This window comes from Peromyscus maniculatus, chromosome 12 (assembly GCF_049852395.1).
Source record: "Peromyscus maniculatus bairdii isolate BWxNUB_F1_BW_parent chromosome 12, HU_Pman_BW_mat_3.1, whole genome shotgun sequence".
NCBI lineage: Eukaryota > Metazoa > Chordata > Mammalia > Rodentia > Cricetidae > Peromyscus > Peromyscus maniculatus.
In genome coordinates, this window is record NC_134863.1 from 34882094 (window position 1) to 34906097 (window position 24004).

General features: G+C 42.6%; 1 protein-coding gene across 7 annotated transcripts in view; it reads right to left on the minus strand.

Moving 5' to 3' along the window:
- Positions 1–24004, minus strand: part of Gramd1c (GRAM domain containing 1C) — an 85515-nt gene that overhangs the window by 52928 nt on the left and 8583 nt on the right. For all 7 annotated transcript variants that reach the window (XM_015994668.2, XM_006975760.4, XM_015994669.3 and 4 more), the window contains exons 3-5: positions 13933–14017; positions 1602–1705; positions 946–1041 (exon numbers count right to left, since the gene is read on the minus strand). In XM_015994668.2, the coding sequence (XP_015850154.1) occupies positions 946–1041; positions 1602–1705; positions 13933–14017 (285 nt within the window). The remainder of the gene's footprint in view (positions 1–945; positions 1042–1601; positions 1706–13932; positions 14018–24004) is intronic.

Below are 24004 nucleotides of genomic sequence, written 5' to 3' on the forward strand. Positions count from 1 at the left end.
ACACACACATATCTCGATATATATACGATATCTATATTGGGAGGGGTGAGCATGTCAAGACAGGTTTTCTTTGTATAACAGCCCTGGCTGTCCTGGAACTCACTCTGCAGACCAGGCTGGCTTTGAACCCAGAGATCCTCCTGCCTCTGCCCCCTGAGTGCTGGGATTAAAAGCATGCACCACCATGCCCTGCTATCGATAGATAGCCTTTGTAGAGGATCCATCCTAGCAATCTGTAGCTGAAAGTTTTCCTGTGTCCCACCAGGTCCTGCAGCGAACCCAATTAAACATACAGAGGCTTATGTTACTTACAAACTGTATGGTCTATGGCGGGCCTCTTGCTAGCTAGCTCTTATATCTTAAATTAACCCATTTCTATAAATCTATACTTTGCCACATGGTTTGTGGCTTACCAATACCTTTACATCTTGCTTCTCCTGGCGGTAGCTCTCTGCCTTGCCTCTACTTTCTCTTCCTGTGTGTTTGGATTTCCCTCCTGCCCCTAAGCTGCCTTGCCATAGGCCAAACGGCTTTATTTATCAACCAATCAGAGCAACACATATTCACAGCATACAGAAAGACATCCACAGCAGTAATCTGCAGACACTGTTGCATACATATCATGTGAGCTAATGATTACTACTGTCTCTTTTGGATTTCCTTATTTATTTTAATTAGCATTCAAAGAAATGGGTTTAATTGTGACATCTTTATATGTACGTAGTTATCTTTTATCTTAGTCACCCCCCACTGTCCTTTCCCACCTCCCTGCCGTCCTCTTTCTTCTCTGCAAATGGTAGCCATTTAAACATACAAGAATCCGTTATTGATATCCTGTGGCTCCACAAGACACTGTAGCTTCAAGAACTACCTACCCCCCGGTGCTACCAGTGTGAGACAGTTTCTCCCTGCTATTAATACGGCTAAGATAGACAAGTCCCTCACCTTTTCGCCCTCGGTGATGATCTGGATAGCATTTGGGATGAGTCGAGCAGTTTTTTCTTTGGTCATAAAGGTTATATTCTTTAAAGCAATAGAAATCTAAACATACACACACAAAAAAATACTTTTTAAAAACTGAAATTCATATTTTCAGAAGCATATACAACCCCAAATACCAAGTGTTACATCCGTCTAATCCAGAGTATTTGGCTGAAAGGCCTGCTTTAGGAGTTCACAAGCACACGCTGTGTTCTCTGTGAAAATCAAGGTCAGCATTCGGACGTGTTCCCTTCAGCATTCTGCCCATCACTCCCAGGATCTAACATTAGGACTGGGTGTGAAAGACACGTGGGAGTTCAGGCTCCACATTTAAACTTGGAGAACAATGTAGACAGTCTGTCAAGTAACCATGGTTTTGGCAATCAAGCCCTTCCAACTGAACTGTAGTAAGTACAAAGGGAGCCTGATGTATTGAAATTAGAAAAATACATTACACATTTACGCACGTAAAAATACATTATACTTACATAAACATAGATACACAAATACATACCATTTTACTTTTGAATCATCCTCAATACACTGCTTTTTAAGAGTACTGTGTACATTTCTGACTATGCAATTATTTGTATCAACAAATCAAATGCAAAATATCTTACTGTAGTTTCCCATCTGAAGATGTTGCTATAGAAACAAAGCCAGTTTTCTGAAAGGTACAGCCGCCCCTGAAGCAAAATATCCCTCTGAAGGGCACAAGCATAATCTATGCAGACAAAAATGAAAAGGTTATTCACAAAAATCTGACAACTGAATAAACCTTATACTACTACTTCAGCTTGTGAAAAGACATCACTGTTCATTCATTCATTCATTCATTCATTCATTCATTCATTCATATACTCTATGCCAGCTATTTTGTTAAGCACTAAGTGCACCAGAAATATTGCTTACCCTCGTGGAACTTTGTAAATGAAAGGTAGGTGTGATGGTTAATATTGTCAACCTGCTAGAATCTGGAATAATCCAGGAGACATGCCCCTGGCCATGCCTGTGAAGGATTGCCTCAATCAGATTAACTGAGGAAGTAAGACCCACCCTGGATGAATGTGGGCAGTACCATTCCATGAGCTGGGGGCCCAGACTACATGAAATGGAGAAAACTTGCTGCTTTCTGACTGTTAGTGCAATGTAACAAGCCGCCTCAAATGCCTGCCACCATGACTTCCTTGTAGATGAATTTCTAAACCGTTTTATTAAATAAAAAACATGGAGCCAAATATAGGGGTGAAAGCCTTAGAGATCAGGGAAAAAGGAATAGACACCAATCTTACCTCTCTAGCTCTGTAGCTACCAAAAGTGAACTACTTCCTGTCTAACATGCGCCTTTATTGCCTTGCTGTTCTGCCCTCTCATTGGCTCTTAACCCAGCTACCTCACTTCCTTGTCACTGCCTGTCTGTATAGACCTCCAGGTCTCTATGGTTGGTACCGGGGTTTAAAGGCATGTGTTACCACAGCTTGGCTCTGTTCTCTAGTGTGGCCTTGAACCCACAGACCTTGCCTGTCAAGTGATCGGATTAAGGGTGTGTGCTACCACTGCCTGACTTTTGTGTTTACTTAATGGCTTGCTATTTCCTCTGATCTCCAGGCAAACTTTATTTATTAACATACAAATAAAATATCACCACACTTCCTCACCATCATGGACTGTGAGCCGAAATGAAGACGGTCTCCTCCAAGTTGCTTTTGTTAGCAACAGGAAAAGTAATGAACACAGTTCGGGAAAGCAGGTAGAGGAGCAGACTAGTCAGTGATGAAGAAGCAGAGACAGGGGGATGCCAGCACTCAACCGCTTTCCCCCACTCCCCCTCCTTATTCAGTACAGGCAGGACTCTCGGGTCACGAGATGGTGTGACCCACATTCAGGGTTTTCCACCCGCAGTTAAAGCTCCTGGAAATTCGCTCACAGACACATCCAGAGGTGTGTCTCCTAGGAGATTCCAAATCCAGTCAAGTTGACAATAAAGATCAACCATCAACAAATACAAACACGAGTATGATGATGACCAAAGCACAGAGAAAATTACAACTTAACAAGAGTCAGGGGGAGGGTATAGAGAGAACATTATCAGGAATGACTTCCCTGAATAAGTATTCTTTTAAAAAGAATCCAAAAGGCCGGGCATGGTGGTGCACGCCTTTAATCCCAGCACTTGGGAGGCAGAGGCAGGCGGATCTTTGTGAGTTCGAGGCCAGCCTGGGCTACCAAGTGAGCTCCAGGAAAGGCGCAAAGCTACACAGAGAAACCCTGTCTCGAAAAAAACAAAAAAAAAACAAAAAAAAAAAAGAATCCAAAGATTAGGGGAGGTGGTGGTGCACACCTTTAATCCCAGCTCAGGAGGCAGGGCAGACAGATCCCTGTGAGTTCCAGGCCAGCTAGGGATATATAAGTAGACTCTGCCTCAAAAGAGAAAGCAAGAGCGGAGGGACAGGGTACCAGGAGAAGCTGGAGAAGGTGGACCCTGAAAGGTCTCACAGTTCATTGTACAACTCCTGAGCTTTAAGTGGAAGGAACATGGTTAGATCTATGTTTTTAAGTACCACTTTATTCAGGCTGTAGAAAAGGTTTTTTCGCTGTGACCTCTCCCAGCCTTGGAGATGGACCTAACTGGGGCAACAGGGAATGCAGAAACAGCAGATACACACACAGAAAAGCTGGGGTTGGGTGGGTCATGCACTCTGATGGAGACGCACCAGCAGCAGCCTGGAGACGTCTCTTTTATTTTATGCATCTAAATCGAGGCAGGGTTATTATGTACAACTGAACAAGGAGGCTGGTTTAGTTAATCCTGGTGGGGGTTCTGCAAGAGAGCAGTCTCATGTTACAGTCACTGGGAAAGAAGAAGCTATGGTTGATAGTTCCTGTATACACTGTTTTAGCTAAAGGTCAATCTTTCATCAATGCTTTCTTGGACCGGGGAAGACTTTGCCATTTCCCTGAGCCTGACCTAGGGAAGGCTTTGCCATTCCCATGCATCTGAGGCGTTGGGGCCCTTGACATGGATATGCTCACATCAACAATACACATCCACTCAGGACTTCCTCCCCAGATTCTGGGAAGTCAACTACAAGTCTTAGGAAAAGTGGATAGTGACTCAGACCAGAAATATTAAGATTCAGAGACATTTAGAAAATAGCACTAATAGGAAATTGGTGATTGATTAGATAACAGATAAGAATAAGAGAATGATCAGAAAAATACATGAAGCTAGAGAATGTGCTAGCACGTATGTTTAACATCCACAAAGCCCTGGTTTGTAGCCTTAGCAAAACACACATGCATGCATGAGTGTGCGCGCGCACACACACACACACACACACACACACACACACACACACACACCACCTGTATACAATTTAATTCAGTTTCCAGGCTGATCCCTTCCACATCAACACTAAAATCTTTTAAAATCAAGTCTTCTGTTAAGAAGAGGAGGAGGAGGAGGGAAGGGGGAGAGGAAGAAGGAAGAAACTATGTTATTGCCTACCAAACAAGTTAATTAAACCATTGTGATAGTTTTAATTGACAATTTATATAATCTAAAATTACCTAAGCGTCTCAGTGAGAGACTATCTAGATTGAACTGACCTGTGGGCATGTTTTAGGGAATTATCTTGATTACATTGATTAAGGTGGAAAGACTAGACCATTGTGGGTAGCAAGCACTGTTCCCTGGGTTTCAGTCCGAGCCCGTGTAAGATGACAGAGAGAGAGAGAGAGAGAGAGAGAGAGAGAGAGAGAGAGAGAGAGAGAGAGAGAGAGAGAGAGAGACAGAGAGAGAGAGACAGAGAGAGAGAGAGAGAGAGAGAGAGAATTGAGCAAATGCAGGCATGCATTCGTCAGTCACTCTTCTTCCTGATTATGGATGTGATGTAACCAGCTCCCTCATGGTAAGGAATAATAACCTGGAACTGACAGCTGGTCAACTCCTTTTCCTCTAGTTGCTTTTGTCAGGGTATTTTGTCTGAGCAGCTGAAGAGAAACAAAGACTAGTTTGCTTTCAGTTGTTGTGATAAACACTGGGACCCAAAGAAGCTTGGGAGAAGAGGAAGGGCTAGCTTGGCTTACACTTCCACGTCACGGTCTATCATCATAGCAGAACCCTGAAAGAAGCCACCCAAGAGCACTGTTTACTGGCTCCATTTCCAAGGCTTGCTCAGCTTGCTTTCTTATCCAATCCGGAACCACCTGCCTAGGGTCAGCACTGCTCACATGATCTGAGCCCTTTCACATCAATCCTGAATCAAGAAAATGCTCACAGACATTTCCACAGGCCAGTTTGATGGAGACAATTCATCGGTTAAGGGTCCCTTCTTCCCAGATGACTCTAGTTGATGTTGAGCTGGTAAAAACAACGCAGCACAAATATCATGCCTCTACCATTTAGATCCTGCTTAGGGCCTAATTTGATCCACAGGGCCAAACTACGGACAACACACGGTATGAAGAGTTTCTGTAAGGTGATTCAGATAACTGCTAAATTTTAAAATCGCATAAGGTAAGTTTTTTTTTTATTTTAAAATAAAAGTTGTCAGGCACAGTGATGTACACCTTTAATCCCAGCACTCAGGAGGCAAAGGCAGGTGGATCTCCAGGAGTTCGAGGCCAGCCAGGCATAGGGAGTTCCAGGACAGCCAGAGCTACATAACAAGACCCTGTCTCAAACAAAACAAACATAATTCAACAAAAAAGTTGAATAAGCCTCAAAATACTTAACCTTAGTTGTGTTAAAGTTCTAAACAAACACGGAAAACTGAGCAAGGTAGTCAGCCTTTAGTAATGCTTCCTTCAGAGAAAGTTAAAAACAACAACAACAACAACCAAACAAGAAACTGAGATGCCACCAAACAAACACTCTCAGTAAATAACTGAGCAGATTAGGCTGCTCCTTCACTACCATGTGTCTCCCAAACACAGTGGGTTAAAGGTCATCTTCAGGTGCCATGACATTTTCATCGTAACCACTGAAAGATTTTTTTTTATCATCCAGTGCTTCTCCGACTTCAGAAATCCCTGGTTGGCTGCTACTACAGAGTACCAGCTCTTCCCTACAGTTCTGATTAAACAGGCCTGGGGCAACGGGAAGGGGACCACGTCATGGCCTGTCAGATAGTGCCCACCTCGCTATGTAGATCACCCTGCACTGATTTATACCAGCTATACTGAAAGCTACAGTCCACACCTGGAATGTGTTAACAGAGGAATATTTGGTCCCATTGGCTTTTCTTAGGGCATTTTCTTTAATGACTTACCAGTTCCTTTCCTGCTCCTTTGAAGGTGATCTGAATCGTTTCAAAAACCTCAACAGGCTTCTCACCAGCTTCACAGCCCAGGGAAGTTTCTTCGAGGACCCAGGAGTCGTCCAGGAAGATAAGAGCCTAAATCCCCTGGCTTCCAGCCACAAGACTACCTCTGTCATAAAGATGTGAGTTTACTTTTCCAGGGGATTTTACTCACTAGCTGTCTCTGCTGGTTTCCCTAATCGCTAGGTAAAGTTGAGATGAATTAAATGTGGCATGGTGATGTGAACTTGGTTCATTTCAGGACTGGTCATCCTTTCTTCTTCCTCCCTCCCTCCTCCCTCCCTTCCTTCCTTCACTTCCTACACATTCTCATACAGCCTAGCTAGGCCGGCCTCAAACTCACTTTATCGCTAAAGATGACTTTGAACCCCTAATCCCCTGCCTGCACCCCTCCACGGCTGGAATTGCAGGCCTGTTTATATGGTGCTGGGGATGAAACCCATGAGGCTAGCACTCTACACATTGAAGGCATCCTCAGCACCCAGCTACATCTAAACTTTAGGAGCAGTTTCCAGCCAGTTGTATCTGCCTGGCTGTCAGTTTTTGCAATCTTACACAGACCACATTCTGAATTTTATTCTTGCTTGTATGCTTTACTTCGTTATTATTGTTCTCAGACAGGGTCTCTCTGTGTAGCTCAGGTTGGTGATGAACTCATGTATCGTAGGCTGGCCCGAAACTTGGTATCCTCTGCCTCCAAATGTTAGACTTGCAGACATGGTTCACCATGGCTGGCTTGCATTTTAGTTTATGTTTAATCAATAACCAAGTGCTTTTTTTTTTTATTCTTCTGCCTTTATGGAGAGGTATTCTGAGTTGGCAAGAGATTTTGTACTAGATTATATGTCCTCAATAGAACATTATCCTGTTTGTACATCGATCTTATTCACTTAGATAGTCAGAAAACTCAAAATTAAATTTTGAGCAATAACATCACCAAGAAAAAGAATAGTCTCCTAAATAATTCTTTCAAAAGGGTAAAAGTATGAATACCATTACTTTAAAAAAAAAGCAGTACATAGAACCGTGCAGGTTGGAAGGGATATTTGTTAGACACGTGTTTTTTCCTTCTCCTTCTACAAACTTCTTTTGAGATAACAAAGAAGACATTTAGTCAATTAAACTCAAAACAGTGCTGAGGGAGGGAGGGGAGGTACATTAGCAGACTGGAAGATCGTTTACAGTTTTAGAATGCCAATGAATGGCCCCTCGTATAAAATAAGTGAACAAAACCAGTGAGTGGGGCCTCGGCTCCAGAACCTACAGAAGGCTGAAGCAGAGGGTGTCCCCATTCCCTATGTGTGCACAGGGGTGGGTTTGCAACAGGGACAGCCACCCAGGAACTGACTGACAGGCTCCTCAGGCCGGCCTTAGCCACACTCACCTCCTCTCCAAACACTGGCAGCACCAATGCCCCAGCTTCTCTGTAAGAAAAACAGACCCTGTGGGGCCACATAAAAAAGAGCGCAGCCTCTGGTGGGAGTGTTAGCATCACGGGGTAGCAGTCACCTTTCGGCAAGCAAGGATGGGATAACAGGGCATTTGAAATCTCGTACGTCATCCAAAGGCCATGAGTTGAAGGATTTGTTCCCAGCCTGCAGCACTACTTGGAGGTGATGGAACCCGTGAACTAGGGGGGGCCTATTGGGAGGAAATTGGGTCACTGTGGAGTGGTGACTTCTGCTCCACCACACAGTCCCTGCAAATAATTAATAGCTTCAACACAAGCCCTAAAGCAATGGCAACACGGGCCATGAATGGGAACATCTGAAACCGTGAGCCAAAGTCCGTCTTCCTTTCTCTTCCAAGTTGATTATCTCGGGTGTTTTGTCACCGCACAGAAAGTGGCCCACGAGACGGGTCCATCAGCACGCTTCTTCCCATCCTCCCACACACAGGCAAGAGTGCTCTGGGGGGAACAGAGGTATACACCTCCAGAGGGAAGCCGTTCCAGCTGTTTCATCTGTCTAGTCCTTCATTCTCAGCCATAGACTACGCAGTTCACATTCTTCCCATATACAGTCTTCCTCACACCAGCCTAGCCTGCCACTCAGACCCAAATCATTGCAAGGCTAAAATCACTGAAAAAAGGGAGGGGGGAGGGGAAGGGAAAGAAACTTTGAGTTTTTCCATTGTGTAATTTGGGCCATCTGTTACTTCAAAGTTGATGACCAGTATCTGGACCCAGATTCTATTCCCAGCACCCACAAAGCAACTCACAATCATCTGTAACCCCAATTTGAGGGGATTTGAGGCCACTTTCTGACCTCTGCTGGCACTAAGCACACACACGATGACATACATACAGGTAAAACACACATGTAAATAAAACATAGGTTTCAATACATTTCTATACATGCCCAATTCTTTTTGTTTTCTTTTTTTAAAACAGAGTCTGTGTTGCTCTAGCTGGCCTCAAACTCACAGAAATCCAACAGCCTCTGCCTCCTGAATGCTAGAATTTTTTTTTTTTTTTTTTGAGCTGAGGACCGAACCCAGGGACTTGCACTTGGTAGGCAAGCGTTCTACTACTGAGCTAAATCCCCAACCCCGAATGCCAGGATTAAAGGTGCATACTACCACATCTGGCAACTATCAGTATTTTAATAATCTCACCTAAGGCTCCCCTTTCCATATCCTAGCCTCACTCCAGTCTAGCCACACTCATGGTTAGCTGAAAGCGTTGAGGGTCTTGATATGCCTTGATAGTATCATTTTCCTACAAGTAGAATTGCTGGCTCAAATGTAGTTATAGGTTTTAATTAAGAATTCTTTGATCAAGACTAGTAAAGAAAAAAGAAAAGGCCCAAGTGAGTCTTAAGAGTAAAAAAAAAAAAGCCATGCTAATGCAGACAATTGGAAATTTTCAAAGATGTCTATGGTCATACCATCACAAATGCACTTGATTTCACAAATAATCAGGGCTGGGCCTAGTTAGGACGTGGATGGGAAATTTTTTCCACGAGATAGTTAGAAATTGCTGTAATTTTGCACTTACACATGAGATGAATAGACTAACAATCTAATCACAATGTCTACATCTGTGAGAGGAGGCCATAAGCCCTTAAAATATGGTTATTAGTGTTCAACACCACATGCTGGTTAATTAGCATGTACACATTTGAGAAAGGTTTTCATTGGTGACACTGGTCCTTTATCCATCAGGATATCAGATGCTAGGCAGGGATTAACATTGGTTAAGTTAGTTTTATCAGTGTTCAGGGTCAGTTAAAATATTTTAGAAACTCTTCTCATCCGTAGGTATGGAGAACAAGAGCTGAGGAGACCTTAACTTTAGGTGTGTACCGTGTTCCCTACATCACAGCTGCTGCCGCTGCCTCCTCTTCTTCATTCACCAGTGATCTCTAATTGGCCAAATCCAAATGATTAATTTCCAGCCCCTGTATTTTCTTCATTTTTGTTTTATGTACATTGGTGTTTTACCTGTATGTATGTCTGCAGGAGGGTGTCGGGTCCCCAGGAACTGAGGTTACAGACAGTTGTGAGTTGCAATGTGGGTGCTGGGAATTGAACCCAGGCTCTCAAATGCTGAGCCATCTCATTTTTTGAGACAGGGTCTCTCACTGAAAATAAAGTTCATCAATTTTTCTATGATAACCGGCCACGAGTACTGGGGAATAATCTTCTTGTACACTGTAAAGTTTTGTCACTTGAACTGGTTTAATAAAATTCTGATTGGCCAGTAGCCAGGCAGGAAGTATAGGCGGGAAGACCAAACTAAGGATGATGGGAAGGAGAATCACAAAGTCTGAGGAGTTGCCAGCAGATGCAGAGGGAATAGAAGATGAAGGTGCCATTCTAATAAAGGTACTGACACGTGGCAGAGGGTAAATAAGAAATATGGATCAACTTAAATGTAAGAGCTAGTTAGTAATAAGCCTGAGCTATTGGCTGAGCATTTACAATTAATATAAGCCTCAGAGTGATTATCCCCTCCCTCATGCTGGGGTCACAGGAGAGCAATTACCACACATGGCTTTTATTTGGGTTCGAGGATCCAGACTCAGGTCCTTGAATTTGTTCAGCAGACACTTCACCAATGGAGCTGTCTGTCCAGCCCCTAAACTTCTGAAACTTAAAATTTTAGCAAGCATATAAATTACCTAAATATGCTTGAGATTCTGAAAGACTGTTGTTCCTCCATAATTGCTTAATTATTCAAGCATTTATTCAACACAATATGGACTCGTGGATATTTATTTGATTCTTCGGGTTGTTAGCCCAAATCATTGTTTTTTTGTTGCTTAAGATATTCTAACTTTGAACATCAGGAGCTGTTTCAAGTTACTGCCTGTTTTCACTTTCTTAACCCACTGTTGGTACTGTAACATGACATGCTCTATCCTCACTGGTCTTGAGTTGTTACTGTTTGTCTTAGTCAGTGTTTCATTGCTGTGAAGAGACACCATGCCCATCGCAACTCTTATAAAGGAAAACATTTCATTGGGGCTGGCTTCAGAGGTTTAGTCCATTATCACCATGGGGAGATACATGGTGGCATGTAGACAGACATGGTGCTGGAGAAGGAGCTGAGAGTTCTACATCTTGATCCGAAGACACTAGAAGAAGTCTGTATACTGGATCTGGGTGTAGCTTGAGCATATGATACCTCAAAGCCTGCCCCCAGAGTGACACACCTCCTCCAAAGAGGCCACACCTACTCCAACAAGGCCACACCTCCTATTAGTGCCACTCCCCAAGGGCCAAGCATTCAAACACACGAGTCTATGGGGGCCACTCCTATTCAAACCACCACACTGCTCCAGCAGTTTCTTCAGGAAGAGTGGTGTTCAAGAAACCAAGACATGGGCTCCAGACAAATTCCATGCTGCTAGAGTCTTAGCAGACAGAGATAGAGAATAGACAGCTGGAGTCAGTCCTCCATAGCCATGGGTTCTACCTCCTCAGAGTATTTCACAAAGGTAAGTTTAAATGTTTCTTTTTAAAAGAATTACATCTGTACTGAACATGCACAAATTTTTTTTCAGGCCATTGTTCTCTAAATAATACATATAATAACCACTTACACATCATTTACTTTGTGTGAGCTATTAATAGTAACCCAGAGAGGATTTAAGGCACACACACAAAAAAAAAATGTACTTGGGTTCCATGTAAATGCTATACTATTTCCATGGGGACTTCCTGGATCCAATCTCCTGACATATCAAAGGGCAACTATATATACCAACCCAATCATGATGGAACCATTCCACTCATTTCAGACTCAATTAGTTTGTCACGGTTAGCATTCTATCCTGCAATGTCCCTGATACATTGGTTCTTATTAAAATTTATGAACAACCAATCTCCTCAACAAAGATGTGGCTAATAAACAGTCATATAACTACCACCAAATACCACGTGACCAATGACAGTCATGTAACCACCACCAAATACCACGTGACCAATGACAGTCATGTAACCACCACCCAAATACCATGTGACCAATGAACAGCCATGTAACCACCACCAAATACCATGTGACCAATGACAGTCATGTAACCACCACCAAATACCATGTGACCACTGAACAGCCATGTAACCACCACCAAATACCATGTGACCAATGAACAATCATGTAACCACTACCAAACACCATGTGACCACTGAACAGCCATGTAACCACCACCAAATACCATGTGACCAATGAACAATCATGTAACCACCACCAAATACCATGTGACCAATGACAGTCATGTAACACCACCCAAACACCATGCAGAACCATCCCAATACCCCAAAAGTTTCTAGAGCAGCCACTCTACCCTTTATATCACTTTCTAAAGTATCTACATTAAACACGTTTACTGTACCTGGCAGAAAAAAATGCAAATATGTAACTTTTTGAAAATAAACACACACACACACACACACATTGAATGTATAAAAGTTACAATACTAGCCTTATACAGATAGAAAGGTCACTATTTTCCTCTGCAGTTCCCTGGCTAGCTTTCCAGTTTTACAACAAGTACTTTCCACTACCCAATGAAATTAATATCTTTCAAAAAGGTACAAATCACCATGCATGATGACAACACACTTGTTATCCTAGTACTTGGAAGGTAAAGGCAGGAGGATAGTTCCAAGTTTAAGACCAGCTGTTCCAGGCCAGCCAGGGGTGGATAGCAACACCCTGTCTCAACAAAACAAAACAAGGTCAGAGTGAACAGGATACATGTGAGAACTATTTCTATGAAAAGCATTTGGTTTTAAGTGGGAGGCGAGCAAGAAACATTTGTAACACAGCAAAAGAGTTGTAATTGTTTTTAACAATTAAGATTCCATTTTAACAAAAAGACAGTTACCTCTCTGCTCCCTCTAAAATCCTTCCACACCCCCCCCGCCACTTTTCCTTCAATTTCATATCTGAATTTTTTATCATAAGAGTATATTATGTCTGCTGGATGTGGTGACAACTGTCTGTAATCACAGCACATGGAAAATGTGGCATTCAAAACCACCCTCAGATACATACTGAGTTTGAGGCCAACCAAGGTCCATCAGACCTGATTTCATTCCCCAGAAGCCATATATCATTCCAGACGTGGGGTCTGGAGCCATGTCTCTGGGGTTGAGAGCACTGGCTACTCTTCCTGAGGACCCAGGTTTGATCCCCCAGCACCTACATGGTGGCCCACACCCATCTGTAACTGCAGTCCTAAGGGATACAATGCCCTCTTCTGGCCTCAGAAGGCAGTGCGCACACAAGGCACAATATACACGTGTAGGCAAACACCTAGGCACACAAAAATAGAATTAAGTTAAACTTATAAAATTTAAAACTGAGTGTGGTAGTGTGCTTGGAATCTTAGCACTGGGGAAGAAGACAGAAGGAATGGAGCGGGCTAGCCTGGAACTCACAAAGATACGCCTGCCTCTGTCTCCCGAGTGCTGGGATTAAAGGCTTGCGCCACCACTGCCGCCACCGCCACCGCCACCCGGCACGAACATTCTTATTAAATTGCTCTATCAGTACACTTGTTGAAGAGTATGTTTTTCTCAATAGAGTTACTATGTGGTGAATATCACATCTAAATGTTCCTTACAAAGCCATATACGGCTGGAGAGATGGCTCAGGTGTTAAGAGCACCAGCTACTTGTCCAGAGGTCATGAGTTCAATTCTCAGCAACCACATGGTGGCTCACAACCACCTATAATGAGATCTGGTGCCCTCTTCTGGTGCGCTGGCAGGACACTGTATATATAATAAATACATCTTTCTTTAGAAAGAAAGAAAGAAAGAAAGAAAGAAAGAAAGAAAGAAAGGAAGGAAGGAAGGAAGGAAGGAAGGAAGGAAGGAAGGAAGGAAGGAAGGAAGGAAGGAAGGAAGGAAGGAAGGAAGGAAGGAAGGACCACTAGGGAAAAACCACGAGGGCACATTTCTTTTTAGTACGTAGCATCTCACAGGTCAGAAACCAATGTTCCCCTGGTTATACTTGGCTTAAGCTTGCCTAACTGTAAAATAGGACACTGCTTTCCTAACAGTACTGTAAGTAATAGCAGGGCTACATTTCCTTCACGCAGTCGCTCTCTAGCACGAAGCCCTAGTTTTCTCCATGCTGCCGCTGGTGGCGCTGTCTGCATCGAGAGCTCTGGTACCTGCTATCAACTTCTCTGAGTCCGGCAGGTGTGTGAACTGCTGTTTGTATTCCTCGTTCCTGTCTTTATAGGTGGAGCTCGAGATCTGAAACGATGGAAAGATGAGGTTACTGTTTACTCCCACTCGTAATAGCTTAGAAAACACGTTCAAAACGAAACTTAAAAATCATATACTCTCGGTCAACGTTCTGCCCTTCTATATGAAAGAAGCACGAACGTGTCAAAAGCCATTGGTGTGATAGTTCTGTGAATGTGGGACAGGCCGTGAAAGCTAGCAGCTACGTTGACAGAGAAGCCTGGGCTGGTGTGGAGAATGCAGAAGAAGCTGTGTTAAAAGTAAGAGGGAAAAGCCTAAAGTCATCTGGCAGACTCAGGGTATGGTCCCAGCTGGAACAAGACAAGTGGAGATTAGCAAGGCCTTGGCAGAGGGATCTAGAAAGAAATGAGGCCATGTGGGCTTGACACTGTCCTTACACGCCTGACCAAACAGAGCCTCAGATATTGGAGAGAGCCTGAGCTACCTACCTACGCATTCCTGCCTAGCAACACAAGAGATGGGAGAATCCATATTAACTGGGACAAATGAGAAGAGCTTGAACTTTAACCACATTACCTAATGTACACACAGGGCTGTCAGTAGAAAGAAAAGCCTTTCTGGATCTTTGTATTTGAGCATATCATTTAGTAAACACTGACCAATATATAGGGTGACTTCTAGAAAGTCAGCCTTAAAAAGAAAAGGACATCAATAATAAGTAAGGCAGAGATATTTGTTCCCACCATGCCATAGGACAAACCCAGATTTACTCTAGGTGAGTTCTTAAGTAAACAAACAAAATCAACAAGGACAACCCTTTGGGCAGGGAGAATGCAATCAGAATCCAGATATGCTAATGAGGCAGGCGAGTAAGGCAGAGAGCAAGGCCCAGAAGGCCTTATGCAAAGCCTTACCCAACTGACATACGGAAAGAGCACTCTGGCAGAGAGAAAGGCTGGACACCCCAGCTGAGGCAAACCCAAACTGGCACAGGTACAGAGGCCCTCCAGAGTATCCGAAAATAACCCAGGACTCATACTACTACTAAAGCTCACCCCAAATGGTGGCTTAAGACAATAAGACGACATGCATCACATGAAGTTCTGTGCAGAACTACATGCAACAGACAAACTGTACACAGAAAAGCCCGGATCCTTTGTAAAATGGCATCCTCAAGCCTGCTCCAGCCAGCCTGCTGCAGCCTGCCTCCTTCTCTGGAAGTTCACCTTTCTTTAAATTCTTTGACTTTGCTTGCTACTGTCTAAATGTCTCTGGTGAATTCTTCGTAGCAGGACTCAAGAAGCCGGAACCCCACTGGGGAGACCCTCTTATCCTCAGTATCACTAACACTATTCGAATTATCCGGCAATGAAAATTATAAAGCATGGGGAGTAACAGGAAAGAAAAAGCCAACAGGCCATAAAAAACAATCTTTGATAGTTCCGGGCATTGGATTTAAGAGCCTAGGACATCAAAGAAATTATCAGCCAAATGTTCAAAGAACTAAAGAAAACCATGCTTGAGGAACTCAGGGGTTGGCCTAGCTTCGACCGTCAGCTTGACAGCTTAGAGCCATCCGAGATGAAAGCCTCAGCTGAGGAACTGCCCCGATCAGATTGGCCTGTGGGCACGTCTGTGGAGGATTATCTTGATTTTGAACTGCTGCAGGAGGGCCCAGCCCACTGTGGGCAGGGCCGCTCCCCGTCAGGTGCTCTTGTGGTTATCAGAAAGCTGACTGAGCCGGAGCCAGCCGGGAAGAAGGGCAGCAGACTGTGCTTTCGTGGTTTCTGCTTCGAGTTCCTACCTGAGTTCCTGACCAAACTTCCCTCAGTGATGAACTGTGACCTGGAAGTATAAGCCAAATAAAGCCCTTCCTCCCTGAGTTGCTTTTGGTCCTGGTGTTTGTGACAGCAACAGAATAACACTAGAAGAGTGGTAGAAGTACCTGCTTCTAAGCCTGATGGCCTGAGCTCAATATCCAGGACCCAGACAGCGGAAGGAGAAAACAGACTCCCACAGGCTGTCCTCTGGCCTCCACATACAAGCTTACACACATGCACACGCCCGCATGGGTTTATACATGCACATGTATACCTTAAAATATTTTTAAATCAAAATTAAAATAATAGCCTAAAACGTTTGACACACAAATAAATAAATGGAGACAGCGAGCAAATATAACATGAAACATGAGCAACAGACGATAAAATGTCTATTTGTAATTGCAATCATATCCGACATCTCAGTGTAATCGGACTATATAACAGAGGCCAGGGTGAGAGGAGAAAAGGGAGGGTCTGAACGATCTAAGTGCCATGCTCAAGAACTCAGAAGAGGAAAAATACATTTGAATTAAAAAAATAGATAATAAAGAAAAGAATAAATTGTTTTTTTAATTGAAACACAAGACATATAGGACATATAAATGAGAGAGAGATCATTTTTTAAAACAAGACTGATGAAAAGCAAAGAGAGAAGATATGAATTATCAACTATTATTTCAAAAAAGGAGAACACTGTAGACTACAGACCTCAACAGAAATAAGGGGAAATCGACATACCCCTATACATATAAATGTACCACCTTGGAGGAACACCCTGGTTCCTCAAAATATACCAACTACTATGACTCACTCAGTCAGAACAAGACAAAGCTGTCCACTCTCCCCATATTTATTCAATATAGTACTAGAAGTTCTAGCTAGAGCAATAAGACAACAAAAGGAGATCAAAGGGATACAAATTGGCAAGGAAGAAGTCAAACTTTCACTATTTGCAGATAATATGATAGTATACATAAGTGACCCCAAAAACTCTACCAGGGAACTCCTACAGCTGATAAACTCCTTCAGTAAAGTGGCAGGATACAAGATCAACTCAAAAAAAATCAGTAGCCCTCCTATACACAAATGATAAAAGGGCTGAGAAAGAAGTCAGAGAAACATCACCCTTTACAATAGCCACAAATAATATAAAATACCTTGGGATAACACTAACTAAACAAGTGAAGGACCTTTTTGACAAGAACTTTAAATCTCTAAAGAAAGAAATTGAAGAAGATATCAGAAAATGGAAGGATCTCCCATGCTCATGGATAGGTAGGATTAACATAGTAAAAATGGCAATCTTACCAAAAGCAATCTACAGATTCAATGCAATCCCCATCAAAATCCCAACGCAATTCTTCACAGACTTGGAAAGAAAAATACTCAACTTCATATGGAAAAACAAAAGACCCAGGATAGCTAAAAGAATCCTATATGATAAAGCAACCTTTGGAGGCATCACCATCCCTGACCTCAAACTCTACTATAGAGCTATAGTAATAAAAACAGCTTGGTACTGGTATGAAAACCGACATACGGACCAATGGAATCGAATTGAAGACCCTGACATTAATCCATGCACATATGAACACCTGGTTTTTGACAAAGGAGCCAAAACTATACAATGGAAAAAAGAAAGTATCTTCAGCAAATGGTGCTGGAATAACTGGATCTCAATATGTAAAAGATTACAAATAGATCCATATCTGTCATCATGAACAAAACTCAAGTCCAAGTGGATCAAAGACCTGAACATAAATCCAGTTACACTAAACTTAATAGAAAAGAAAGTAGGAAGCACTCTTGAACACATTGGCACCGGAGACCATTTCCTAAATAAAACACCAACAGCATAGACACTGAGCACAACAATTAATAAATGGGACCTCTCGAAACTGAGAAGCTTTTGCAGGGCAAAAGACACAGTCAATAAGACAAAAAGACAGCCAACAGAATGGGAAAAGATCTTCACCAACCCCACATCTGACAGAGGATTGATCTCCACAGTATATAAAGAACTCAAGAAACTAGACATCAAAATACTGAACAGTCCAATTAAAAAATGGGCTAAAGAGCTAAACAGAGAATTCACAAAACAAGAACTACAAATGGCTGAAAGACATTTAAAGAAATGCTCAACATCCTTAATCATCAGAGAAATGCAAATCAAAACGATTCTGAGATACCACCTTACACTTGTCAGAATGGCTACGATCGAAAACACCAATGACAGTCAATGTTGGAGAGGATGTGGAGCAAAGGGAACACTCCTCCACTGTTGGTGGGAATGTAAACTTGTACAACCACTGTGGAAATCAGTATGGCGGTTTCTCAGAAAATTAGGAATCAAACTACCTCAAGACCCAGCCATCCCACTCTTGGGCATATACCCAAGGAATGCTGATTCATACCATAAAGATACATGCTCAGCTATGTTCATAGCAGCACTATTTGTAATAGCCAGAACCTGGAAACAACCTAGATGCCCATCAACGGAAGAATGGATGAAAAAAATGTGGTACATATACACAATGGAGTACTACTCAGCAGAGAAAAACAATGAAAGCATGAAATTTGCAGGCAAATGGATGGAACTAGAAAAAATCATCCTGAGTGAGGTAACCCAAACCCAGAAAGACAGTTATGGTATGTACTCACTCATTGGTGGATTCTAGATATAAAATAAAGAACAATCAGACCACAACCCATAGAACCATAGAGGCTATATATATAGCATGGAGGTCCCTAGGACGACTGTGGCATATAATAAATTTCAGTTTTACTCAATTATTTAAAAAAAATAGCCAAATGAATGGAAACACATGAACTATGAACCAAAGGCTGAGGGGCTCCCAGCTGGATCAGGCCCTCTGAATAGGTGAGACAGTTGATTGGCTTGATCAGTTTGGGAGGCAACTAGGCAGTGGGACCAAGTCCTGTGCTCATTGCATGAGTTGGCTGTTTGAAACCTGGAACTTATGCAGGGACACTTGGCCTAGTCTGGGAGGAAGGGACTGGACCTCCCTGGACTGAGTCTACCAAGTTGATCACAGTCCTCGGAGGAGGACTTGTCCTGGAGGAGGTGGGAATGGAGGGTGGGCTGGGGGTAAGGGGAGGGCGTGGGAGGGGGGAGAATAGGGGAACCCATGGCTGATATGTAGAACTGAATGGTATTGTAAAATAAAAAATATATATCACAAAAAAAAAAAATGGCTGGGCAGTGGTGGCACATACCTTTAATCCTAGCACTTGGGAGGCAGAGCCAGGTGGATCTCTGTGTGTTTGAGGCCAGCCTGGTCTATAGGGCAAGATCCAGGACAGGCACCAAAAAAAAAAAAAAAAAAAAAAAAAAGAAAGAAAGAAAAGCAAAGCAACTTTGTTCTTTAAGTCATTGTAGTAAAACGTAGTGTAGACTTTATGAGTTTGAATAAACATGGACTATGTTTGCCCTGGAACACAATGTGACTGCAGGCCAGCTTTCCTCCAAACTTGCCAAAGCACATCACAAACACACTAATTAATCCTCTGGGGCCTCTTCTGACAAATATATAGTACTGCATTAATTAATCCTACATGTGCCAATACATCAGGGCTGTGCTGAGTTTCATCCCCACTTGGAAGCAGAGCAGCTTAGCCGTGACCACTGTGAGCACAAGCACAAGTCAGGGAGAAGGACAGAACTAAGACATGCTTCCTTGGACAATCAAAACTATGACTGGACCTAGAAGCTGACTTAAAGACTTTCCTGTGCTGGTTGTTATCTGAATATAGTAGTTCAAAATACAAATGCTTTTATTCTTCCATGTTTTATAGCAAAAGGAAAGACATGATTAATTTGAATTCTAAGCACTTTAAAAATTCTCTTGCTCCATCTTGTTTCCATTTCTCTTTCTGAATCAAATATCTAAGATTCACATCACCTCTGCTCTACGTATATTAGTTAAGATTATTAAAAATCACAACCATTTAAAGAAAATATATAGACTTTAATTTTAGTTACAAGTTTCAGAAAATGATTTTTTCACTTGCAAAATAAAATCATCAATTAAACCAGCCAATAAGGAAATGAGTGTACACAGTTGAGGAACATTTTCAAAGAGGAACTTCCAACGTAAGGGTGAATGGCCCAATGATGAACACCATATCCAAAGAACTACTGCATCTAACAGCCCTGCTGAGTTATGTCATCTTCTAAACACACACAACACAAACTCCCAGAGGCCCCTTCCTGCTCCCACTGGTGGCCAACTGCACATCACCGAGAGAGCTAACTAAACAAACAGACTCGCTGCAGATCTGTCTGCTTGTCCTCTGGGATTTTTAATCCACATAGGGATACATCATTATTTTAGTTGGTAAGGAAAAAATAAAACAATTTTTTCCTTTTGCCATATACTTTTTACTGCCATGTAAAAGACAAAAAGCATAAATATTTATTTGCCATTAACTCTATGTTCAATCTCATTTGTTATCACTTTTGGTTTCATGGGGTATGAAAGTTAACAATAAAAGTCATTTCTCATATTCTAGGGTTAAACATCAAGATTTCTAAAAAAACAAATAAATAAATACATATAAGGGTCCTAGCTTTGATAACTAGAGTTAAGAAGAAAATCTGGAGCTGTGGCTTTTGCTATCAACTATGGAGACTTAATCATACTGGTACCCTGCATTGAAGCAGTCTCACAAGAAGGAAGACAAAAAGCCCCTCTGTTTAACTGCATGCCATTCTGACTGACCTAAGACACACCGATGTCGTCAGACGGTGACTCAATCTCTGTTTTACAAGTGATGCAACTGAGGTCAGGTGGGCGGTGGGACGTCCCAGGTCACCATGCAGTAAAGCCACTAGGGGCAGAGCAGACACTATTTCCCATGTTCTATTTTCAGTCTAGTTCATTCTTATATCACACTGCCCTCTAGGTTCACTACTGTAGAAAAACTGCCTATATGCATTAGTCTACATTACTCATCTTCCTTGGCTATTGAAACATCAAACTTAAGAAGTCCGTGACCTGATTACCAGACACCATCTTAGAGCTGTGCTACAGCTTTGGTAAGGACAGCAGCTCCTCCCATGGCGTGAAGGGTGCCAGCTAGCCTGTCCCCCTGGAGACCAGCTCTTGTTGTGCATCCCTGTGGGCCTAAAGAGTGGCACCAGAACTGTAGATGATGGGAAGATACGCAGCAGGGCTCAGAGTGCTAGAGACACATTCATAGTCACTGAGAGCACAGAGCAGGCTGGGGATGTAGCTCAGTGGGAGAACATTTACTTAGCTGTCGAGAGTCCATGGGTTAGAACCTTGGAAGTAAAAGGAGGAAGTGAGGGAGGAACCACACAGCCCATTAACAAGGAGTTTGAGAAGAAGTACAACCCTACTTGGCACTGCATTCTGGGGCGAAATTTTGGTAGCTATGTGCCACATGAAACCAGACCCTTCATCAACTTTTGCCTCAGCCAACTGGCACATGAACTGGGGGACACACACACAAAATATGCCACTCAAAACTAAGGACTACAGCCTCTATTCCAAATTACAAGAGACTAAAACATCTTGGTCTTGCTGGGGGAGACCTGCATCTTTGAAGCTGCATTGTGTGTTTTCCAGAGCAATCTCTTGTACTAGTCCACCTAGAAAGACATCAGCAAACCAGAATACATTTGTATTTTCTATCCTATACTTCTCTCTCCCTGTGTTTTATTCTTCTACAATCCATTCCTTTTCTTTCTTTCTCTTGTTATTATTTATTATGTATATTGTGTTCTGCCTGCATGTGTCCCTGCAGGCCAGAAAAGGGCACCAGATTTCATTACACGTGGCTGTGAACCACCATGTGGTTGCTGGGATTGAACTCAGGGCCTCTTCAGGACCTCTGCAAGAACAGCCAGTGCTTTTAACCTCTGAGCTATCTCTCCAGGCCCTACGATCCATTCCTTTATTAAGCAAACCTGTTGGACCGAGGTGTGGAGCTCAGTGGTGCACCACTGATCTAACATGCACTCAGGATTTACTTGCATTGCTGAAAAAAATTAAATAAATAAATAACTTATTAGAGTTGTATTTTTAAAGAGACAGACAACTGTAACTTTCATAAAGTGAAAAGCACAGCTCTGGATTCACTGAGTCTGAAATGGCCCTAACATTCTTAATTTGGGTTAAATACCAGGTCACGTGCCTCATGAGAACATTCCTGATACACTGCCAGGTCTTCCTTGTGTTGAGTTTGAATTCAGTGGACTCAGCCTTCTTATCGTATTGTACTAATTCTGACCTTATCACTAGAACGAAGAAAAGAAAAAAAAAAAAAGCAACATGGTAGAGTCCGTGGTAGAAACAGATGGATTACACACTGAGCTAAAAAATTCCTGTTTCCTAGTAATGCTACAGCAGTCTTCACATCACAGTCCAGCTCATTGCTCACTCATCGGTGGCAAGGCCACTGCAAACAAACCTGCCCAGCTGCCAGCTGTGTGAAGATATAACACACACATCTATGGACGGCACATCACAATTGATCAGGATAAAAGATGCTACATCATGTGGGTCTGTGTTAGCACACTTCGTGCCGGTCGCACAGTGATGCCGTCAGCCAACAAAGCTTTTCTCAGAGCGTGGGTCTGCTCTACAGAGTCAATGAGCTACACAGACCTTGGGCCTTCGAATTAGGCAGCCCGGGTGACTGACTACGCTACTTGAGAGTTTGCTGATAGTTCTTGCTGCTTCCCATTTATTATCATCAAGTCATTATCACATCTTCAATGATCTAGTCAACTTGTTTAAGCTAATTAAAGTATGGCAGGAGCATGCTGAAGAAACTCCAGGGGAAGATGCGAAGAATTATCATATTCCTAGCTATGTCAACCCGAACCCTGGTTAATCTGTACAGGGTCTCGTTTGTTTCTCTGTTCTGGAATGTTCTGGTGTCTGGGTCAGGAATCTCTGGAAAAGTCTCTAAAACTCTCGAGATGTTATTTTGATTGTTAAGTTCATTCTACATGAATTTATACAAAAATTCCTGAAACTGTGTGTAATTAGTGTAGGGACCTAAACTGAGCCAATGAAGACCTTTGTAACTTTCAACCTGTGCTTGTCAAACTTTTAAACTTGTAAATCATCTGGACATCTTGTGAAAATAAAGATTTCAATACAGTAATTGGGCTCAAGATACTGTATTTTATTCACGTGGTAGATGGTGCTGGTTCTGTTGCCCCTACATACACTTTCAGTAGTGAGCATCTACTGCACACACATCCCCCCCCCCCTTATTTCCAGATTGTTATTCTGTTGCTGTTTTGATTTTCTTTCATTACTCTTTTTCTTGCTTTAAGTCATCCAAGTGCCACCAAGGCTGCTTAACTCTGGAGACAGCTGTGAAGCTTCCTCAATTCATAACCTAAGCTATAAAAATAAGGCTTGGATGGACCTTACACGGAGAGTGAGAGACCTTGGGACAACCAGCCCTGAATGGGATGTCTCCATCAAATCCCTCCCCTCAGAGCTCAGGGGAGCGCTTGCTCTGAACCCTGCAAAAGGGAAGGGGGTTGGAGGACACCAGGAAGACAAAAGCCCTCCAAATCAATATGAGCAAAGCTCACCTGAACTCACAGAGACTGAGGCAGCACACACAGGGCCTGCCCGGGTCTGCACCGGGGCCTCTGTGTATATGTTATGGCTTCTGGTTCAGTGTTTTTATGGGACTCCTGAGTGTGAGAACTAGTGGGTCTCTGATTCTTGTGCCTTCTCTTGGGCTCTTTTCCTTCTGTTGGTTTGTCTTGTCCAACTTTGAATGTGATAGTTTTCGTTTTATCTTATCACAGTTTATTTTGTTATATTTTAGTATTATTATCCCTTAGAAGCCTGTTCCTTTCTAATGAGAGATAGAAAGGAAGTAGATCCAGATGGGAAGAGAGGTGGGGAGTAACTGGGACGAGTAGAGGGAGAGGAAACCATAATCAGAATATATTACATGAGAAAAAATATCTTTTCAATAAAAGAGAAAAAAAAAACAGGAGTCCAAGGCTAGCCCTTGCTGCAGAGCAAATAGGAGTCCAGCCTGGCCTATACAGGATGCTATCTCCTCCCCCCACCAAAAAAAAAGTTTCTAAATGATATATAGATTTCTAAGTGACCAAGAATGATATACTTGATATAAATGGCATGCTTTTTAAGTTGTTATTTTAGTATATTTCTTATCAATTACGTATTTT